Genomic DNA, 20370 nt, shown 5'->3' on the forward strand with positions numbered 1-20370 from the left:
TTGTGCAATGACAGCAAGAAATCTTGAAGTCAAATTCCATGTGTGAGTTTGCTGATTCTCGCATCATTTAAGGCTTGGTTTAGATTTATAGCCACGTTAATGTTCGTTCATTTATTTATTTGTCAGGGACCATGCACAATAGTGTTAGTATTAGAAGAGAGGACTAATTTCCATCTGCAGTCCTGAGGCTGGTAAATACAAAAGTACAAGGGAAATAAACAAACAAATGGATAGAAATCCAAATAGCACATGGACATTAAGCTTCCTCACCTACACAGACTCCTCCTATTCATTTTAACAAAAAGAAGTCAACATGTTTTAACTTGGTATGCTTCTTTTTAAAAAGTTCAAAATCAACACACTATCATGTATTAACGTTTACAGCACTGGCTCCTTGAAATCAATTTTTGTTCTCACAAGAAATAAATAAAACGGAATTCATCAAATGTTTTCAGATAATAAGAAAGTGTTTTCTTCAGTTGCCAAAAAAAGCGAAAGCTGATTCTCCAAAAGGTTAGCTTCTTTTAGGCACTCTCTTCAAGCAGTCAATCAGAAAGATCCTTTAATCTGTTCTGAGCCAAGATGTTCAATGGATCCGAATACACAACTGGATTCTTCAAACTCAACCTTTCGTATTTGATGAGTATGCAGTGATGACACTGTAATGATTCCCTAACCAGTACTTTTAACATTGGATCATTGAATGGACTGATTTCCTTTCAAAGTTGTCTGACTTGCTTGAGACCAGCAACAAACAGATTTGTGTATGTGGATATATTGTCCTGAAATTGTTTAGTTTTGACCTGGTCTTGATCTGACCTTGTGTTGTCTTGAACAAGTTGAGAAATAATTTGTAATTGTTTAGAATGCCTCTAAATTTCTCATGGACTTGTCTGCAGTCCCCTCAGCCTTGTGTCTGACTGTTTAAACAGCTATGATGTTCGGTTAGGAAGCTTTACCTCTATATTTGCCCTTTGAATCTCCTTGCTCCTGTTTAGTATCGATGCATCCCTCTTCCTTTGTTCCTCTTCCGTCTCTTTCTCTCTTCTCACGTCCTCCTCACACTGCTTCCTTCTTTGCATTTCCGTTCTGGCCGTAGTCATCTCTTCTTGATTCTGTCTCTGGAGTTGACTGGAGGACACACTGGGGGCCTGGGTGGCCTTTATAAGGACAGCTTTGTTCATCATGCCCTCTTCATCTTCATCATCCTCTCCTCCCTGGCACAGCCTCTGCAGGCGTTGCTGCCTTCGTCTCTCTCTGCGTTGAGTCCAGTCACTGAAACCCTCATCCTCCTCCAGGGAAGGAGAACTATTTGGTTTCAGGTCACTGTCATACCTCCAGATGGATGACACAATAGTAAAAAGGTACAGCTTGATTATTTGGGTCACAAATTATATTAAACAAATTCAGACCTGTCCATCATGATGAAATACATTAAAATGACAACACAGCCATATCAGTTTCAGAAAATAATCAGGATATTAAAACCAGAAGCATAAATACAAGGACAGTGATCAACAACACTGATGACACCCTGACGAAATCCACACCCTCTTTCTTGCCAGACTCTCCAGCGAGCGTCACACACCCTTTTCCATTATGGGTGATTTTAGGTTTTGTTTATTTTGTTTATCCTCCATCAGATTGCCAGATGTAGAAGCGTGATTCATCACTCCAGAGAACGCGTCTCCACTGCTCTGAGTCCAGTGGTGGTGTGCTTTACACCACTGCATCCGACGCTTTGCATCACACTTGATGATGTATGACTTGGATGCAGCTGCTCGGCCATGGAAACCCATTCATGAAGTTTGGAGGTCTGTAGCGATCGACTCTACAGAAAGTTGGCAACCTCTGCGCACTATGCGCTTCAGCATCCTCTGACCCCGCTCTGTCATTTTACGTGGCCTACCAGTTTGTGGCTGAGTTGCTGTCATTCCCAATCGCTTCCACTTTGTTATAATACCACTGACAGCTGACTGTGGAATATTTAGTAGTGAGGAAATTTCGCCTCTGGACGTGTTGCACATGGTACCACGCTGGAACTCACTGAGCTCCTGAAAGTAACCCATTCTTTCACAAATATTTGTAGACGCAGTCTGCATGCCGAGGTGCTTGGATTTGTACTTCTGTGGCCACGGAAGTGATTGTAACACCTTAATTTAACTATTTGGATTGGTGAGTGTATATATATATATATTCATAGTGTTCATATATATAAGTATATATATCCAATCCGACAATGGTTATCAAGCCCCATTATAAAGCTCCAAGAACCCACCAGGGCAGCTGAGCAAAGATGAAAGAAAAATTATATAAACTTTTATATATATATATATATATATATATATATATATATATATGTATATATATGCTTCAAAGTGCCTTGAGATTACATTTGTAATAATTTGGTGCGATATACATAAAATTTAACTGAACTGAAATTAAGTCATAATACAGGCCCCTGGTTACTTGTTCCGGTCACAAAGATTTGGGATGTTTGGCAAGATTTGATGTTGTGATCATGTTTATTATACAGTAATTTGTTGGGTTGATATCAGTAATGGTAGGACATTGAGAACTTTGGCATTCGCTGAAGCTAGAGCACGCTAACTCGAGGATAGATCTTATAACTTCACTCACGTGATAATGATTGTCACCTTGTTTTGTGTTTTCTCATGTTCATCTCCCATTCAAACACACTTTTAGTGTCATATCCTTTTGTATGTTTTAGCGTAGTGTGGTGGCATAGTAACCAGTAGTGTTTATCAAAGTATCATTGAATGACAGCAACTGATAAAAATTGTACTGTACTATTTTAAAAGGTAAGGGGTTTGTGGTCATTGCGTATGTGCACTGTGATAACTGCAGGTAGCAAAGTGCTCAAACTCATACCCCTCTTTTCATGCTGAAATTGTCTGAAATTGCTCGATCAGATCAGACCAGACCAGACCAACAGATACTTGGGACTGTGCTTAATTTTTAGTTTCTGGCTTCTGGTGGTGCACCATATTAATGAGAGCTCCCACCATTACCCGAACAGCACAGAAGGTATCAAACTTCAAAGAACTTAGATGGGCTTAGTTCAATTTAATTCTTGAAGGTAATGTGAAAATAAGTCATTAAGGATGGAACGAATGACTTTCGAGGTTGACAGCTGTTCCTGAAACCAAATCTGAGCTAGTCTGCTGGAGCAGAGCTTAATTTCTATCCATCAAAAAGCATTAAGTGATTTTAGTAACAAGGCTTACAGTGATTAGATAAATACAGGATTAGACTGGCTACAGGGAGATGAGGCTAGTCCAGACTTGAAGAGAAAACACTCCAAGTAATGTTCATGACTAAAAGTAAAGAAGGTTAAACAAATATTATGTAAGAACAACAGTTATTGATCTGTGTGCTTAAAATGTCCCGTAAAGTCACCCACACTCATGTAGAGCAGGTATACAAACTTTTATTTAATTTTGAAACATAGTGTCTGTTAGTAGACTAGAATAGAAAAATACTTTATTCATAGTACTAAAGTATATTAGAATTGCATTTCTAGCATACTTTAGTATTAACCAATTAAATTTCAAGAGCTTGATCCTCTTTAAATGAAAGTCAGTTATCTGACTTAAGCCACAAGGACACTATCCTCCACCCAGATATGTCCCCATGGGGCATTAGTTAATGTTTGTAAGAGCAAATGCATGTGAATTTTTAAGACATGGCATCAATGAAAGTGACAGTTACATTATAGAAATTGTATATTTTAATCCTTACCATGATGTTTTTGTTAACCATAAGCAGGTAATATTATTGCATAAACTCAACAATAAAGTGACTAAAGTGTTTAAGTAAAGTGTTATAAACTGAAAGTTACTCAGAAGTGAAAATCCCATTGTCACATGCTGGTGCTTAACTTGCGTCATGAATGCCTGAATGATAGAAGGTGCTGCACATTAGAATGACATCTACAGTGATGTGGAAACTCTCACATGAGTCGACTTCCCTCTCCCTCGCAGGGGCAGAATGTTACAAAAGGCCTTTATGGGTCGTACATCAGGTTATGAACAAACTATCCATATGATCGTTTCAGTTGGAGCGCTTCTTGGCCTCAAGTCATAGTAGTTACCATTTGGTTTATATTTCCACTGTTTCAAAGACATATTCTTGTGAGTCAGGGGGGCACACTTTTTCATACATCAGCGCTGTTTGTCTGAACAAGGGCTGAATGCTTTTTTTTTCCTCTGATGGGGTAGCAATGTGAGCAGGACATTTAAATGATTCCTGCCTCTCAGAGTGGGCCACATGAAACAACTGCCATTAAAAAGCTTGAATATAGTTAAAGTAAAAGCATCAACTGTACCAGTTTGGGGATATAGTTTGGGGACAACATATGTGCATTTTAGATCAGTGTGCCAGACAGAATGTCTGGATCCATCATATGTTACAACTGTTCAAGTAAAGAATGTCTATGCTGAGGTGAGTTACCATAATAATTATTATGGTATTATACAGCAATGAAGATCCTCCTGGAGCCTCATTTGTAACAGAAAAAGTTGGGATTTACAAACACATACTTAATGGGAGAATGCATGCTTGCACCTTTGCGAAAACTCAATGCATGCTCGAAGTTTGATCAATATGAATATGATTTGCAGTGTGATGGCCAGCCACACATGGTAATATCCACACCTCACCACCAGTGTATTTCCACTTTAATTAGTTCATTAGTCACTATTTCGAACATTTAGACACACTACTTAACGTATTATTTCTTTACCAAATTAGTTTATTTTCTCACCTTGTAGTGGTGTTAAGGTGCACACACTTGCCAACACTGCAAGGTCAAATTCTGTTTACGTTGTATTAATACTCTTTGCTTTCTTTTGAGTTACCTGTGATTAGGCCTCTCGCTCCCGGTGCAGCAAAGAGCATGGTCAAGGGTGTGGCCGTGGCCACGGTCGGGGGCGTGGCCAATGGCGACTCTAATATGGCACAGCCAGTCTTATTGGACAGAACCATTTGCTGCATGGTCATAGGGGTGTTTGGGGTTTATTTTGTGTTACTTCTGTTTGTTTAGAATGTAGCAGCCCTTTTGTTTCACCTTTGTGTTCTACATGGATTAGCTGAACCGCTATTTAAGTTCCCCTTATGGGTCTGTGTAGGTAAGTCAGTTTATTATATTTATTCATTGGTTTGAGTTCCTTTAGTTCTGCGTCTGTTTGAGTATAGTTCTATTAGGATGACCTCTTTTACATGCTTATTTAGTTGGACTTTTCATATTTTTGGGGTAAATAAAAAAAAAAAACAGTTTTGAACAAAAGCTTGGTCCCTGACGTGTATACATGCAATTTTAGTATGCATCTAATGTACTGTTTATAAAATCAGGCCAGCGTCTCTGACAGTTCCCCTGCTGACTGAAAGCAATGAAAGTGTGTGTGGGTGTATGGGAGCTGGCAAAAAGAAATTTTACTCAGCATTCCACACATGATTACGACCCTTGATCCACCATTGGTGCTGTGTGATGGGAGTCTCTGTCAGAACGGGTGCTGCGGTGTGGCTTGGCATGGAGGTAGGACCCGGATGCAGATATATTTTAAAGTAACAACTTGATTTATTCAAACGAAGTAAAAGTAAAACCGGAATACAAAAAACTAAACTGTGGAGAAACTTTACCAAAAACCCTGACTGTGAGTATGGCTGCAAAAAAAACATGAGATCAAACCTGACATGACACAACATGAGCATCTGTGGCAGTAATGACAGTGAGGATCTGGCAAAGTGCAAGGGGGAACTTCGAAACTAAATACTGAAGGGAGGTGATTAGTGATGGAGTGCAGCTGTGGGGGAAAACCAAGAACCAAGAACCTGAACACAAAAAAAACATAGTCATGACAGTCTCTGCTTGATCTCTCTAAAAAATAATGGGCCTGAACACACAGTAATGATTCTGTTTTAGCATGGAAAGTAATGTTAAGTTAACACCAGGACAGACTCCAGGCAGGCTTGTTCTGATGACCTTTTTGTTTTACTTCATGTCAATGTTTATAGATCCGTTATAGGTTTGAAAAAGAAAAATCTGAAATCTAAAATGTACCACATAAAATAAAAAAATCTCTCTACAGCTTTAGTCTTAGGCCAGCAGTTAATGAACACACTATAAACAGGATTTTGGAGGGTGATAAATACAATCCAATCAAATAATTGAAATCATGCCAAAGCAAAGTAGTCATCTAATCAAATAGGAAATAATCCAGGAAACTACCAAAATGAGATTCAAAACAACATGTCATCTTCACAGAGCCTTTCAATAACAGCCAGCGGCAGAAGAGCGACGTCATGCTAAATAACTACAGTGCTTGAGAAAAGCATACCTGTGATGTGACAGGAAGGGGTAAAAGCTGTAATTAAGAACTCAAAATCTGAAGTCAGCTAAGACGCCACAGGCTTCAACCATGGTGGTAGTTTTCCCTCAATATATTCTTTCTATGTTGTGTAATGAGAAGGCAGCTGTGTGTTAATCTTCACATCAACACAAACGGGGGGGTGTTCGTAACTTTTCATACTCAAAACATTTGTTTTTGTGTAAGGAGACATCCAGGAACTGTCTCAGATGCATGTTGAGATCTGAGCGTCACAGCTAGGCCACGTGACATGGTTTCCACTTGAGAATTTCCTGAGTTCCCATGATTACATGGGCAAGGAATTCAACCTCAATTTTGATGTCATTCTTAAATGATTGGAGGTGAGAAAATGTTTCTATTAGCTCTTGCATCATAAATAACTTTCATGAATTTCATGACATAGCCACATCCTCAGATAGGACATCTGTTCTTACATTTAGTAAATGATTGACAATCTTTCATTTTCAGAGATCAAGGATGTTTGTTAGTATGTAGAGACAAACATAAGCTGTCACGAGTGGTGGGTGCATGTCAGACACAAATGCAGCACTCGCAGGACAATGATTCACTACATTTTCTTTTACAAAAAAGCAACAAAGCAGAGAACTGAGTGAATGCTGGTGAGGCAGTTGGAAACAGCAAGCAGGTGGTTAGAAAAGAACTGAAGACATCTAATGACTATGACAAGAAACAAGCTCCTGTGATGGAATAGCGACCTGTCCAGTATGTACCCTGCCTCACCCCTGATAGCAGCTGGGACAGGCACCAGGTCCTCCCGCGACCCTAAATTTGACTAAGCAGGTTTAGATAACTGGTGAATTTATGTAAATTTTATAAATATTTCTTTTTTGAATTTTTGGTCAGCTGAAAAGAGACATGGCATTTGATCTTCAATGAATGATAATGGCTATTTTCTTCATATTTTATAAAATTCAGAATGTCTTAGTTAGCGGCGTTACCACATTCACGTTTATTTTATGTAAGTCAGCCATCCATCCCTGTGAGAAATGTTCCCAGTAATATCAAAAGCTGTTTGATAAAGTCTTCAGCTACAGCTGCCCCTTTCATGAGAAAGGAGTGAAGTTCTTCTGAAAAAGTTGAATTATGACATCACCAGGAGATAGCTGCACAAAGCACAAAGCTGGGCTCAGTGATAAAGGAACCATAAAGACAGAGGCAGAGAGTCAGACAGAGGTATCTGTGTTATAAGATAAGGTGTCCTTAAACATTTACAATTCTTAACATGAATACAGCAGTTGTGCTGAATAATGTGGTTGTTATCTTATGTCTGTTCAAAGAGAAATGCTGTTCAGACTCTGTGAGAGAGGTGGAAGAGTCAGAGAGAAAACCTGACACTTTAAAAGATAGCACAAGAGACATGAGCACATGATAAAACTATTAAAGCAACAGTGTCCCGAGCCACATTTGCTCTTGGAATTGTCTCTGTTTATTACTCCCCCAACATTGAAATGGACTATCCACTCATGACTATAAGTGAGGCTGCGTGTTAAACTTAGCAACAAGTAAGAAATCCAAACTTAGAGCTGGTAAGATATTAGTCTGCAGTAAAGTGATAAAAAGACAAAGACTCCCAACACAGCACTCATCCTTTGTGGATTCCTTTATAAATTTAAAGAAAATATTTGGATTGTGAAGGACTCTCAGGATACCATGTTCTCACGTGAACTCACATGTTCTCTGTTGGCATCTCACTCTCTAGAGATGACTCCTCAGGCATTGAGCCACTGTCCCTCTGACGCAAAGCCTCTCGAGCTCTTCTACGACGCTCCCTCTCGATTTCCTCAGCATCCTCGATGCTCCTCTGAGTAGTTAGTCTGAAGAGAAAGAGGGATACAGAAAATGGTAAGTAAAAGACATGTAATATACAACACTGTTAGCATTGTCACAAACAAAGTGATTTTAGTGTTAATGTTCCTCATGACTATATTCAGCCACATCAGTACAAAGAAAGAGCTGATTCAGTATTTAACAGCTGGTGAGACCTCATGTCTGACTTTTGGTTAAGGATTTCCTTCTGACATAGAAACAAAAAATAAAAGGAAATCACAAGCTGTTTCATGACATCTGATTGAATTAAAAGGATGCATTTACACCATGTCTGTACAGTAAAAATGCTTCACATTTTTGAGCAAATAAGAACATGCATTTTACAGTAACATGAACTATTTTCATGAATCAACAGGGAACTCTGGTTCCTGACTCATGGTCATTTCTCAGGTTCTTGAGCAGTGAATCTGTCATGAGAAGTAAGGGAGAACATCTACTGGGCCTCAGTCAAGGAGAGAACAGAAGGTATCTGTTCAAGATACAGGCTCTTCACCTCTCCTCAGCACAATATCACTGTATTCATTCCAAACACTATTAATCTTTGTGTATTCAGAAACAAAGAGCCAAACAGACAACTGAAAGCTTTCATGCCAGAACTTTGCCAGGTGAAACTTTGTTAAACATTTACTGATTAGGTAATATTTCACTTAAAATCTAGATCTGTTAAAATTGTTTAGTTTAGATGACCAAAACTCAGATGATATACAAACACCATCAAATGCAGCCCACAGCTCAGATTGTTCTTGATATTTTTGATACCGCCCTCATGTCGTAGCAAAAGTATATCACGTAAACAGATGCGTTTGTGATGCCTACTGCATGCCCATGCAGAAAGGTCACAGCACTGTGTTCAATGCTTTAGACTCCATCTGTTCCTCCTTTATCTACTTTCATTGAGGAAAGGACTGATATATAAGGGCAGGCCTTATAACATCTGAGTTTCAGTACTTTCTCAGGGAACACATTCTTTTTAATCCAGTTTACATGCTCTATGTCCAGCTGCAGTGTCACCTCATCTTTGACTGATTTTCTTGTTTAGATGAAAATCATCACAAAGTTGTTACTGAATTATGCTGAACAATAAAATACTTGATCAAATGAAGCCCTGATGGTCCAGCTGCTGCTTCCACAATCTGCACTACATCTGGACTGGATCTCTGAGTTTCCTGACTGCATTTCAAAATAATGCATCAATGAATAAAATGTACATCTTATATGATGACTATATGCATTACACTTTTCAAACTTATTAGAAAACATCTTTGAGTATAAGAGAAATAGCCAAGATTCAGGCTTTATGGAACCAACCAACTTTATAATTATAAAATATAGAGAAAAAAAACAACAAAAAACAAACAAAAAAAATGCTAATGTAAAATAAAGCTAGCTTCTTATAGCCTACATTACATTCACACCATGACACCTTAATAACACCTTTACATAGTAGATTGAGTGTTTATGATAGGCTAGAAGACTAGCATAGTGTGGGTAATTAATGCGAGGATTTACTTTCATGATTTGGTGGCGTCAAGCCTGTCTTCAACAGTCAATCTCATATTTTACCGTCAATCCAGCGTTTTACAGCAACTCTGCCACACAGCGCATCGGGAGCGGTGACGAGAGGGGCTGACCTTCAGCCAATCAAATGGCAGCATATCTAACCTTGGTGCCATGCAGGTTACACTGAGCATTGAGACGAGACGGCACGTCGGAAAAACTGTTCTCTACAAATGCTTAATACTACGAATGAGTTTGTGAAAAAAATAAAATAAAATCTACAATTACTCAGTGAAAACCTTAAACATATCAATCTCCAGCAAATGGACAGCACTGTTCCACCTGTTCCACTACGGTTCCTTGCACATGTTAGTGTTAAGTACTGTAATCTCCATAGAAACTGCAGCTCCTCGTAGTAGAGTCTCCTTACTAAAACCGGTACATGTCACAACTGCTAACTTGCTTTTACTGTTTGGACTAACTACAGAGAGGAAGAGGGACATAATGATGATGCTGTAACTTTGCATCAACCTGTTCTTTATTTCCACTCCTGCAACACTGAGGGAAGTGAACAACAATAAGAAAAGTTCTTCATGAACCTGGGCCCATCTGGGCTCAATATATTCACCTCTGCTGGCTGCTGTACCTCAACTAGTTACTCAATCACTCCACAGAAAAAGTGCATCAGAATCAGGATTCCCACAATTCGACCTTCTTAAATGGAAAACCTCATCAGGTAACAGTGCATTTGTGTCGAGCGTTATTCAGGAATAATCCTGTGAGTCTGTGTGGATAATCATGATTAATCATAAATTAACTGCTAACATATGTCATTCTGTAAAAACTCTGTTTCTACTGCCAGCTTCATAGCAACAAACAAGGCATGGTTCTGTAGTCCTGTGTGAGTCCTGAGAGTAGGGTAGGTGTTGTACAAATACTGGCTCTGGTTGCTCTGTTGTTGGTTGTTTCGGTGTTGAAATCTATCGACTCTGATGCAGCAGAGGGTGTGGGCTAAACTCTCCTTAACCTGCTCTGTCTTTACATTTCCCTTCTGTATCCAGCACTGACGGATTCTATCATGATTGGCAACAGCTCAAACGTCTGAATCAGGCAAAATGAGGAATCTCTTACGCAGCTTTACTTCCTCCCAGTCATCCAATGTTTGATCAAAATTAAAAAAGGTTTTTCTCTTACCCAGCTGCAGGGGGGAGATCTTCCCCCTCATCCAAAACGTTGCTTACAGCTTACACACTAAGCTTTATTAAGTAATGTTGCATTTCAGACAATTAAAACTATATGTACAGAGGACTTGCTCAACCTCGGCAGGAGTCATGTGTGTTTTTGTCTTCTATTGTTTCACATAAAACTGATACTAAAGACAAGACTGAGCACGTTGCCTCCCTGAACGTTTCATCATGTAACGGCTGAAAATGAGCTCTTGAACCCCGGAGGTCAATGTCTCCACAGCAGATTTAAACAGCTGGAATAACAAACCAACTGACAAACCAACATGTGCGAGTGTCGTTACAACTGTTACAGTTCATACAGTCAGTTAACTTTGTCTTCATGCAGCTCATGAAACTGTTACAAAACTGGTGCTCAGTAGTTTTGCTGGAGCCAGAGGATGACATGGTGGATTATACATTCTACTGTCATCCAGGGGACTGTAATTTGCTTCCGTATGACTACTACTTTTAAAATGCATTTTTATCCAATTGTCCCCTTTCCATGAAGACTAACAGCAGTAATTACCCATCATTTATTTCTTGAAAAATAATTCAAATTGAGATTAAGTTTTAAAAAGTGTTGGCTGATTTATTGTTGGTTCAGTCATGTTAAACCTTCAGTTCATACTCACATGCTAATTTGGCATTATCTTGAAAAATGGAATAGTTTAAACACATTATGAAACAAGTAATAAAAATAGTTTTGATGAAGCATCTTAAACTTGTGATAAACTTGTGCTAATCAGCTCCGACCTCTCTAACAGGTAAAACTGATATCACTCTTCTTATGTGTGTGACTCTAATGGAAAGCAAATCGCAAATGGCATCCAAACATGTTGGACTGTTTCTTAAAACACTGTTTTGGAGATCGGTTACTAGCAACTTTGTGACATATTGACTTTATAAAAGAAAAGGAAGCATGAGCTCTGTTATATCAAATAATAGAAACAACCAGAAAGACACACACCCACAAACCAGGTAAAAGATGTGCCACCTCTAAACAGAGCCAGAAAGCCTTATATTGTTGGTGGTTCTTGTTGATACTTGTCCAGACTGTGGCTTTATTGTCCAGCAATGTTCAACGGGAACAAGACAGGAAGAGGGATTCATAATCAAAAAGAAAAAGGGTAAGTTTTAAAGATCCAGCCTACAAAAGAGCATCTTTTGTAGGCATATACAATGTCAACAGCTGGATGAGTGAACTGAATGACACAATAATAACAGGGTTTGCTTTTTGCCCCAAAACCTGCCTGGCTCCACAGGGCAGAAAGGGCTGGTGAAAGACATTTGTGAGATGAAGTCACTGTTGTGCTGAAACAAGTCAGGACAGCGGATCACTCTGAATCCCGCTGACACTACAACAAAGACTGCTGTTTCCCAGAAAAAGTTATGTCACCCGGTGAGGCACTCAGGGGCTGTGATCTGCACTGTGCACATGGCGTTAAAGTGGCATTTGCCTTATTGTTTCTCTCATTATAAAACACGTCACAGTTACTCCTAAACACAGCTCTGTAACTTTACTCAAACTTGATTATTTTGTGTCATTCGCTCTATTTTAACCCTTTAGTCTTTCAGGTAAATCAAACTGAGGTGAGCAGCCTCCAGGACAACAACATTAGAAGAATATAGAATGGTAAAAACAATTGTCAGAAATGAAGACAACTCTAATCTACTGTAGAGTTAACAGCAGTAGGGAATTCAGTCTTTGACAATCAGCTCTTTGATTTCCTTCTGTGAGAAAACGCGGAAGCTTTCTTTCTAACATCTATTTGTACTTTGAGGACAGGCATTACAAGTGCAGCTTGATGAGCTCTGTCAATTGAGTTTACAAAGCTATTATTCGTTTTGCTGTTGACATGTGAGAAGTTTTGTCTAACATTCTGTCATCTTCAAAAACTGCCTGGAAGGGGCAGCAACAACTTTTTCCTTTGTCAAAGAAAAACACGATTGAAAATATTCTGAAATGATTTTCTCCTGCTGTGTTTTATGAAGATTTCTTACCTACATTTGAAAAAAAAGAGGTGGTCTGCATTCAGTAAAAGTTTTAGCCCTAACCCCCTTTAAGCAAACAAGTAATGAAATATAACTTTCCTGAAGAATCAACAGCAGTGTGTTCATTTTGACACACACATATATATATATATATATATACACGGTATATATTATTAGTTTGCTTTGTAGTCTTGTTATCTCTCATCATTTATCTCATGTTGGATTACCCATGAAGCAGGGTTGTGCTAAATTGGAAGTTAATCTAGTATATGGTTTCTTTCTAAGTCTGTACTGGGAATCTAGTGAGATAATCTTTGCTTGTGCTTCATAGTTTGAGAGGAATAATAATTTAAGCCAGGTTCAGTGTCTCTGAATTATACAAGGTCTCTCTGGCCAGAAATAGTTTTCCTAGAAATCTTTACTGAGGTGCTGTACAGAGGCAGCAGTTGTCTTTCAAATCAAAGACAGTTACTTTTTCATTGACTGTACAAACTCCTTTACTGCAACATCTAAGAATATTTTTAACCAGTTTTCAAGATATATAGACAAATGCTGGAATCTATTGAGTACTTCTAAATATTCTATAATCTGTATCTTCACAGATATACTATAGTAAATTTTTGTGTTGAGACCCTGGACTGATTTATATTTCCAGAACCGGTCCTGGAATATAGGCTACCTGTCTTTTCCAGTGTTATGTGCCTGAGCTGTAGTTAGTCAGATATTATGTTGCAGTGTATTTGCACAAGTCCACCCCTCATTACAAGCCATAGCAGCTTTCTTGTATAGTACTGCCCTGAAATACACTGCCCGGCCAAAAAAAAGTCATCACCTTCATATTTCGTTGGACCACCTTTAGCTTTGATTACGGCACTCATTCGGTGTGGCATTGTTTCGATAAACTTGTGCAAAGTTACAAGATTTATTTCCGTGCAGTGTTGCATTCATTTTTCACCAACATCTTGTAGTGATGATGGGAGAGTCAGACCACTGTGCAAAGTCTTCTCCAGCACATCCCAAAGATTCTCAGTGGGGTTAAGGTCTAGACTCTGGGGGGGGCAACCCATGTGTGAAAATGATGTCTTATGCTCCCTGAACCACTCTTTTACAGTTTGAGCCCAATGAATCCTGGCATTGTCATCTTGGAATATGCCTATGCCATCAGGGAAGAAGAAATCCACAGATGGAATAATCTGGTCATTCAGTATATTCAGGTAGTCAGCTGACCTCATTCTTTGGGCTCATAACGTTGCTGAACCTAGACCTGACCAACTGCAGCAACCCCAGATCATAGCACTGCCCCCACAGGTTTGTACGGTAGGCACCAGGCATGATGGAGGCATCACTTCATCTGCCTCTCTTCTTACCCTGATGCTCCCATCACTCTGGAACAGAGCAAATCTGGACTCATCAGACCACATTACCTTCTTCTGTTGCTCCAGAGTCCAACCTTTATGCTCCCTATCAAATTTAATCCTTTTTTTCCGATTAGCCTCACTAATTAGTGATTTTCTTAGGGCTACACAGCTGTTCAGTCCCAATCCCTTCAGTTCCCTTCGCATTGTGCGTATGGAAATGCTCTTACTTTCACTATCAAACATAGCCCTGAGTTCTACTGTAGTCTCTCTGCGATTTGATTTCACCAAAACTTTAAATGATCGCTGATCACGGTCAGTTAGGATTTTTTTCCGACCACATTTCTTCCTCGAAGATGATGGTTCCTCACTATCCTTCCAGATTTCAATAATGCGTTGGACAGTTCTTAACCCAATTTTAGTAGTTTCTGCTTGATGCATGGCTATAATTTGACCCTTCTCAAACAGACTAACATCTTTTCCACGACCACGGGATGTGTCTTTCGACATGGTTGTTTAAGAAATAAAAAGCTACTCATTGCATCATTTGGGGTTCAATAACGTGTTGCCAGGCGAAAGATAATCACCATGCAGTAATTGTGCAATAGGAGGTTCTTACCCATTTGCTTAGTTAAATCCAGGTGCCAACTTTTTTTTTGGCCAGGCAGTGTGTGATTCATGAGCATTTCCATATCCAAGCAGACGTCATCCTCATTTCTGTTGTTTAAGACACAGAGAAGGAGGAAGGACGGGGAAGGGATGCAGCAGGTATGCACAGTGTTTTCTACCATGTGTCTTTGTGTGATGTGAGATTGAGGCAAATATACAAACATTCACTCAATACCACGATAACAGTTTCCTATAACGCCTTCGTCACTTTTTGGTTGGGCTTTGGCAAAAACGTAACTTAGGAACGGTTAGAAGAATAAACTCACTTAAGGCTGAAAAACATTCTTTTTGCAATGCAACCATACTGTCAATGACACTTTACCCTTCACATGCAGTTGGTCTTAAAACTGTATCTGCCTGCATGAACTAGGACAGTATTATTTGCATGAGCTCCTTTACAGAATAACCCTCAGCACTTTCATCTATACATTCACTCAAAGGGTACGTACAAAAAAAAAAAAACTGCAGTCAAAATTCAGGATTTAGGATTAAAAAATGAACTTTCATGGAATTCAGCATCCGGGAAAAACAATATGATCACTCACTGTAAATCCTAACGGACCAAAAAACATGGCAAAGATTTATTTTCCCGTATACTACTTTCATAGAAAACAAACTTTGCAACTAATTGTGTCTCAGGTCTTATTTTGTTCTCAATTTGTCCAAAAATGACAAGAAAATGAAAACAAGAGAGTAAAGCTAAGGAAATCATAAAGGGTCTTCCTGTATTCACCGTCTCATTAGGCAGTTCCATCAGGTTGCTGCAGCAATTCAAAATAATGTCAAAAAGCAAAGCTCCATCAAAACAGGGAGGAGATCACCAGACTAAAGGCCTAACTATATAAAGTGAGTAAATATCTTTCTAATATGACAAAAATTATTACAAATGTGCAGTTTCTACCAGATTCCATTTTAGAGACAGAGAGGAGTTTCTGCTGCTGAGTGTTTAGAACATCATGCAATGAGGTAGGAGAGACAAAAATCTGTCATGTGTTCTCTGAAGTAGGACTGCTGGAAACAAGAAACCACCCTCCTTCCATCCTTTTACTGAAGACAACCTGTAGAGGGAGGGGCAGATCAGCACCCTTGTCAGTCATCAGCTAATTCTATCCTGTCTCCCCCAAGAACATTCCTCACTCTCTTATCTCTCTTTATCATAAACATTGAAGGAACCAACCCATGTGTGGGGGATTCAGGGGTCAGAGGTCACAGATCTCCTGAATGGCATCTCAAGCTGCTGACTGAACCTGGCTAAGCCAGGCCGGCAGGAGGGGGTGTTTGTCTCCCACGTAGAGCTGATTAAAAACAGGCTGGCTTTGCTGCATGCCTGCCTTGACCTGCTGTGATGAACCACACTCCATCTGATGACAACATGCCCTGGCCTTAAGTAATGCCCTGACATTGTAAACATGTTTACTAGCTAAAGCTGTCATAGAAATGTGAAAAATATCTTACTGGAAACAATTTAATCAGTGCAGCATAATCTCTGAAACTTTAAATACCAATGTTCAGCATAAGCCGCAGACAGGGGCCACGACCAGTTTTTCAAAAAACTACTTCCATCTATCAACTAGTTGATAATTGACCATCCCACTATGAATTTTTTTGAATTCCTAAAAGTGACTTGAGAGAATATGATAATGACTATAAACCAAAGACCTGTAAAATATATAATCAGGAGTAAACACGGAAGGAAGTTGCTCAGAACTGATCAAGAAGACTGTTTGGATGAAACTGAACTCCTTAAAAGTAAGACTTACATGGCTGACGTAGTATGTATGACACTTTTGTTAAGATACCGCTGGTATGTGAGTCAGGCATTACATTTGGTATGATGTCATCATAGCTGTCTGTTCTTCCAGACTAAGGCCATCTGCTGAGTGGACTGAATCAGAGCAGGATGCTGCTTCCTCCAGTTGTTATCTACAGCCTAGCTGCTGTTCTCACAGTGACCTGATTACAACACCTCAAAACTTTTACAGAGTTGTAATTCAGGGCTTTAATAAAATCTATGACAAATCAAGGCATTCATTTTCTATAATGAATCACTTAAGTCAATGGAAGCAACTTTTTAAATATAAATTCCCAAAGATTTAGACATCTGTCCTGATATGACCTCGATCTTTACACAAAACCATGTGCCATGTGTGTACCTCTTACTTATTTACAGGTCATAAAATATTGAGGGTATCCCCTCACTATATAGTGCTCATGAATTTGAAGGTGAAAGTATGAGGACTGATATTGTAGACTGTAGATCATTGTAGATCCTTTTACCCAATTACATCCAACTTCAAGAACAGCTGCTGGTATGGACAAAAAGTTATTACAATTCACTCTGTAGCAGCTAAAATATTCATATCTATACACACAGTGTCCTGACAACCATACTTAAAATCCTCACAATAAAATCAAACTACCTGCTCTACCAGTGAAGTTATTAAATTCATATTTCTAAATTATGACAAACCACATTAGTGGTATTTGTATTCTGCACATGAAACAGCAGGATACATCTAGCCTTTTATAATTTGGCTATCAAATTGGCATAAATATTTAAGACACAATATGTTAACATTCTGAACTTTAGAAGTGTGGGTAAGTGGATTTTACCGAACAGAGCAAGACTACAGTATGATTCGCCCAGTATCCAGCTTTTGTGTTGAGCCAAGCTAACCAGCTGCAAGCTGACGCCTTTCACATACAGATCCTGAAACCTGATTCTTCATAAAACATATTTTCAGAGCATCAAACTCTGCTTTAAAACCAAAGTTGAGGTAAAATTCTCCTCAGTGTTTTTTATCCAGTTTGAAATACAGTGAAAAGAGAATCTGTAATACAGTTTCTATTATGCAAAGATATTTTTCAACTCTAAACATGGAGAGGGGGATAAACTATATTGCTTGAAAGTAAGCACTGATTTTCTCTAATGAGGAGGAAATGTTGCAAATGTTAAAGCTCTCATTGCAGTTTGCACCAGCTCTCACCTCTGACACAATGACCATCCAACTTGTCTCACATGAGAAAATATGTTCCCATTACAGTAAAATGACTTGCAAGCTTAATGTATCTGTTAAATACCACTGTAGTGCCACACTGGAACCAAACACAGGATGAAAAATGAAAAAGACAGGACATGCTTCCGCCTGTAAACAGCCAGAAAACAAAAGATGGACTCAGGGAGCCTTTTCCCTCTGACACTAGTCAGTGACACCACTTCCCTTCTCAGAGAAACAGAAATGCTTTGGGCATCCAGCAAGTTTCAAACTTCCTTTTTTGTCTGGACTCCAAGATCAGAAATTGAAAGTAATTTTTTCCTGCCTTGATTTTATGTGATACTGAGTTTTAGATAGAAAATTACTGGGATATTGATTATTTCTTTGTTATTATGAATTAATGTCAAAGGAGTTAAGTCTATTCAAAATCCCTAAATACCCCCAAACCCTGCATGACCCAAAACACTTCCAGTAATCCCACTGTTCCTATTTAGACTGGCATGTTTTCCATAACAACTTCTAGAAAACATCCTCTTTGTCTGGTATGAAATGTTGAATGTTTTCAACAATCAGGCTTCAAATGTCACTGGAAAACTGTGTCATATTTGATCCCTTTTCCTCCGAGGCCAACTCAGTGAGTGTTTGAAATGAGTTTTGTGTGTGAGTGGCTGCATGTGTGCGTTGTGCTTAAATATTAACTAAAGGTGCTTTTTCTGTGTGAAACAAACAGGAACAGAAACAAATCAGACACATACCTCATCAGGTTTTGTAAACCCTGTTTGCTGGAGTTTCTCCTCAACAGAGCGTTGGACATGTTTGTCTCTTTTCTTCTTATAGGTCCTCTTCCTCTGGTAGAAATAAAAGAGATTGCAGCAGCCACTGAAAGTAGCTTTTGCCTCTTTTCCTTCTCTCCAAAATCAACACTAAGAGCAGCTTCCTGTCCCAAAGCTGTACCAAAGCCCAGAGTGTGTGTGTGTTAAACTGTTTAAGACTCTTCACGCATACACTGTTATACAGTATTTCACACACAGTCGTGTCCCTGCACTGCTTGTTGGGAATGTCAGGACTGCTCAGAGTGACTACCTCCTCTCTCTCAGAGGCTGGATTTTTAGTCCTTACAGCACCTCCACCCCACCCCCCTTGCACATGCACCTCACACCCCTCCCTTTGTCCTACATGTGGTTTTCATTGAAGAGCTCAGAGCAGCAGGGCCAAAAATCTCTCTTCTCTCTTTCCCCCTTTCTTCATTTTCCCAGGTCATGTGGTCTTGCCTGTGGGGGAAATACGATACGGTCTCTCCAGAAAAAAAAAAAAAGAAAGAAAAAAACTACTGATCCATTCTGAGCTCCTCTCCAACATTCAATGTTCCTCTGTTTGCCAAAGTTGCAGATTAGGAGAAAACTGCAGGAGATAAAAGAGATTCATCACTTACGTTTTCGTGCCACAATGCAAAAAATATTGCTTTAAGTGCAGCATAAAGCAAGGATCAGCAGTACAATCTATGTATACAGCACTTACAATGTGAACAGACACTGCTCTCATGGAACAATTTCTTTATATATATATATATATATATATATATATATATATATATCAGCTATTTTTTTAAGAAATCCTCTGGTAACATAATTTGAGTGTGGAAATTATGATCATTCTCTTCTCATTTTAGGGGCATAAATTCTGGGATTTTGTCAAAGGCTGTAGGGAGTGATATGCACTATGACATGCACATGATATCCTTTGGAATTAGTACTGAAGTGTATCTGTCACAGTATTTCATCAGTATTTTATGCTGCGAGGAGAAACTACCTTGAAAGGATGTTGGATAGTATGCATGGACGGTTGGGGACCTGGGTTTTACTCCTGTGTGAGACCACTGTCTCTCACTTACTCTAAAAAAAACTTTGGTTAAGAAAAGTGAATTGTTTGCTGTTCATGAAAGCAAATTTAATCATTTACCCGGCAGCAACTATGGCTATAGTAGTGTTCTTTAAACTGGAAATTTGGTTGTTAATTCCCAGGCCCCTTCAAAGTTTTCTTGGGCAAAGCATTGGATATGGTCAAAGAGTTAAACTTACAACATGAAGGGGGAGATCTGTTCCCTCACATAATTTAATTCACTATTATTTAATACTGTGAAAAAAGAATGAAAAGCATTTTTATGTAATCACTGAGAAAAATTTCCTAATATTTTTTTTTCATGGGCAGGCATTCTTTATTTGCCACTAACACACAGGAGAATACACTTGCTGACAGCTTTAATTGTCATCAGCAGGTTGTTTTGCACTCTGCCACATTTAGAGCAGAGGGTTGTCAGCACTGAGCACACCTTGATACAGTTTGTCAAACAGACCGTTGTGTTCAAAGGAGGGTCAAACCATGACAGGGTGTTGGGGGT

General features: G+C 39.0%; 1 protein-coding gene across 1 annotated transcript in view; it reads right to left on the reverse strand.

Annotated features, from left to right (window-relative positions):
* lsp1a (lymphocyte specific protein 1 a) overlaps positions 1-19076 on the reverse strand; it is a 44264-nt gene extending 25188 nt beyond the window's left edge. Inside the window, exons 1-3 of the mRNA XM_072386521.1 lie at positions 18728-19076; positions 8081-8224; positions 960-1335 (exon numbers count right to left, since the gene is read on the reverse strand). Of these exons, the coding sequence (XP_072242622.1) occupies positions 960-1335; positions 8081-8224; positions 18728-18786 (579 nt within the window). The 5' untranslated portion in view covers positions 18787-19076. The remainder of the gene's footprint in view (positions 1-959; positions 1336-8080; positions 8225-18727) is intronic.
* Positions 19077-20370: the final 1294 nt, after the last annotated feature.

The sequence above is a fragment of the Leuresthes tenuis genome, unplaced genomic scaffold (assembly GCF_036924035.1).
Source record: "Leuresthes tenuis unplaced genomic scaffold, fLeuTen1.0.hap1 SCAF_5, whole genome shotgun sequence".
In the NCBI taxonomy this organism is placed as follows: Eukaryota; Metazoa; Chordata; class Actinopteri; order Atheriniformes; family Atherinopsidae; genus Leuresthes; species Leuresthes tenuis.